Genomic DNA, 1771 nt, shown 5'->3' with positions numbered 1-1771 from the left:
ACCGCAGAAGTGTCACTTAATGTTTAGTGAAATGTACTCAGAGAGGGAGGGAGGGAGACTGTGAGGTAAAGCCAGCCACCAGAAGCCTGGCTGGGGTAAAAGAAAAACACTTTGCGCTGGGAGGGCGGGCCTGGAGGTCCTGCTGCTGGAATGAGCACGGCATCTCAGGACCTTCCATCAGCAGAGACCGCAGTGTTGAGTGCCACAGGGAGCACCCCGCCCCCCAGGCCAGAACCCGGCGGGGGTGGGGGTGGGGCGGGGTGGGGTGGGGCGGGGCTGATGGTAGTAGGAAGCCAGGCTCCCGCAGTGACTATCCCCACATGGTTATCTGCAGCCACTGTGGGGCAAGAAGAATATCAGAGGATGGGCGAGGTGGTGGGGGGGGCATGACGTCCGGGGAAAGGGAAGGGCCAGTGGAGCCGCGGGGGCGGGGGTGGGTGGTGGTGGTGCCTGAGGATCCTTTCCATGTACCTGGTTCAGGTTCAAGCAAATCTGGCCAGTATTGTTAGGGTCCATGGTTAGAAAGTATGCTGTTTCAAGGAGGAGGCAAGGGAGAAGGGTTGGAGCTGAGTCAGTGGTCTGCAAGACCCCCTTCCCGACTAGGGAGGATGTCAGAAAGGGTGTAAGAAGCAGTTCCTTCCCTCTTCCCAGCCAAACCCCCAGCCCAGCAGGGAATTAATGGTAAGGACTCCTACAGCCTTGCTCTGAACCAGGGCCTGTTCTGAGTGCTCTCCAAATACTATCTCGTTTAATCTCTGCCTCCATTCTATGCAGGCTGTACTGTTATCTATATTTATAGGTAAGGCAACAGAGGCACAGAGAGATAAAGTGACTTGCTCAAGGCCAACAGAGCCAGCAAGTGGTGGAGCTGGGATCTGAACCCAGATCATCTGTGCCCAGTGGAGGGGAATGGTCCTGGAGCAGTGCTCTTCGTGTGGGTATGCGGGAGAAGGCCAGCGGTCCCCTGGCCCAAGGTGGGGAGTGGGCAGGTGCCTGACTCACTGAACATGGCCTTCAGCCTCACGAAACAGCTGATGAAGCTGTCAAAGTCCATGATCATTCTGTCATCTGCATACCTGGCCACCAACACCTGTGTCACCTTGTTATTCAGTTTGATGCCTGGGAGAGAGAGGAGTGTGGAGGGGGAGAGTCCAGCCCTCTGGCCGCTGCTGCCTCCCCCTCCCTGCCCCAAAGCCCTCTCCTGCCCCTGGCCACCTGCTTTCTCAATTGCCAAGCGCATCTCATAGGAGTTCAAGGTGCCTGAGTGGTCCTGGTCACACTCTCGGAAGATGTCCTGAAGGGACAAGACAGATGTGGTAGGGCCGTGTGCATGGCACGGTGGCTGAAGTGATGAAATGCTTCACGACTGCTACCCAAGACCCCAGGGGCTCCCTACGCTGGCCCACCCCCTGAGCTCCAGTATTCCTATCACCTGGTGACTGTGAGGTTAGTCCTCAATCCTCTGGAGGACCTCTCTTTCTTACCTCCATAAACTGCCCCCTCAATGCCCTTTACCATCCATTTCTTGATTTTTCTCCACAGGATCTGGAACTCCTGAAGCCCCAATTTGCCAGAGCCATCTTTCTGGGAGGTAGTCAAGGATATACGAGGAGGGTGGGGAGGGCATCCTGGGGGTTGGGAGGCAGAGGGACTCACCGAGGTAGAGGGCACAAGACCCAAGGGGCCTGTATGGTAACCATGGTAACAGCCGGAAGACCTGGCATCTTTGTGTGTGTGTGTGTGTGTGTGTGTGTGTGTGTGTGTGTGTGTG

General features: G+C 56.6%; 1 protein-coding gene across 1 annotated transcript in view; it reads right to left on the bottom strand.

Moving 5' to 3' along the window:
• Positions 1–217: 217 nt before the first annotated feature.
• CAPN11 (calpain 11) overlaps positions 218–1771 on the bottom strand; it is a 12531-nt gene continuing 10977 nt past the window's right edge. The window contains exons 17-21 of the mRNA XM_007107602.3: positions 1516–1584; positions 1216–1294; positions 1003–1119; positions 472–530; positions 218–337 (exon numbers count right to left, since the gene is read on the bottom strand). Coding sequence (XP_007107664.1) covers positions 311–337; positions 472–530; positions 1003–1119; positions 1216–1294; positions 1516–1584 — 351 coding nt within the window. The 3' untranslated portion in view covers positions 218–310. The remainder of the gene's footprint in view (positions 338–471; positions 531–1002; positions 1120–1215; positions 1295–1515; positions 1585–1771) is intronic.

This window comes from Physeter macrocephalus, chromosome 18 (genome assembly GCF_002837175.3).
Source record: "Physeter macrocephalus isolate SW-GA chromosome 18, ASM283717v5, whole genome shotgun sequence".
Lineage (NCBI taxonomy): Eukaryota > Metazoa > Chordata > Mammalia > Artiodactyla > Physeteridae > Physeter > Physeter macrocephalus.
This window is presented reverse-complemented; position numbering and strand designations above follow the sequence as displayed.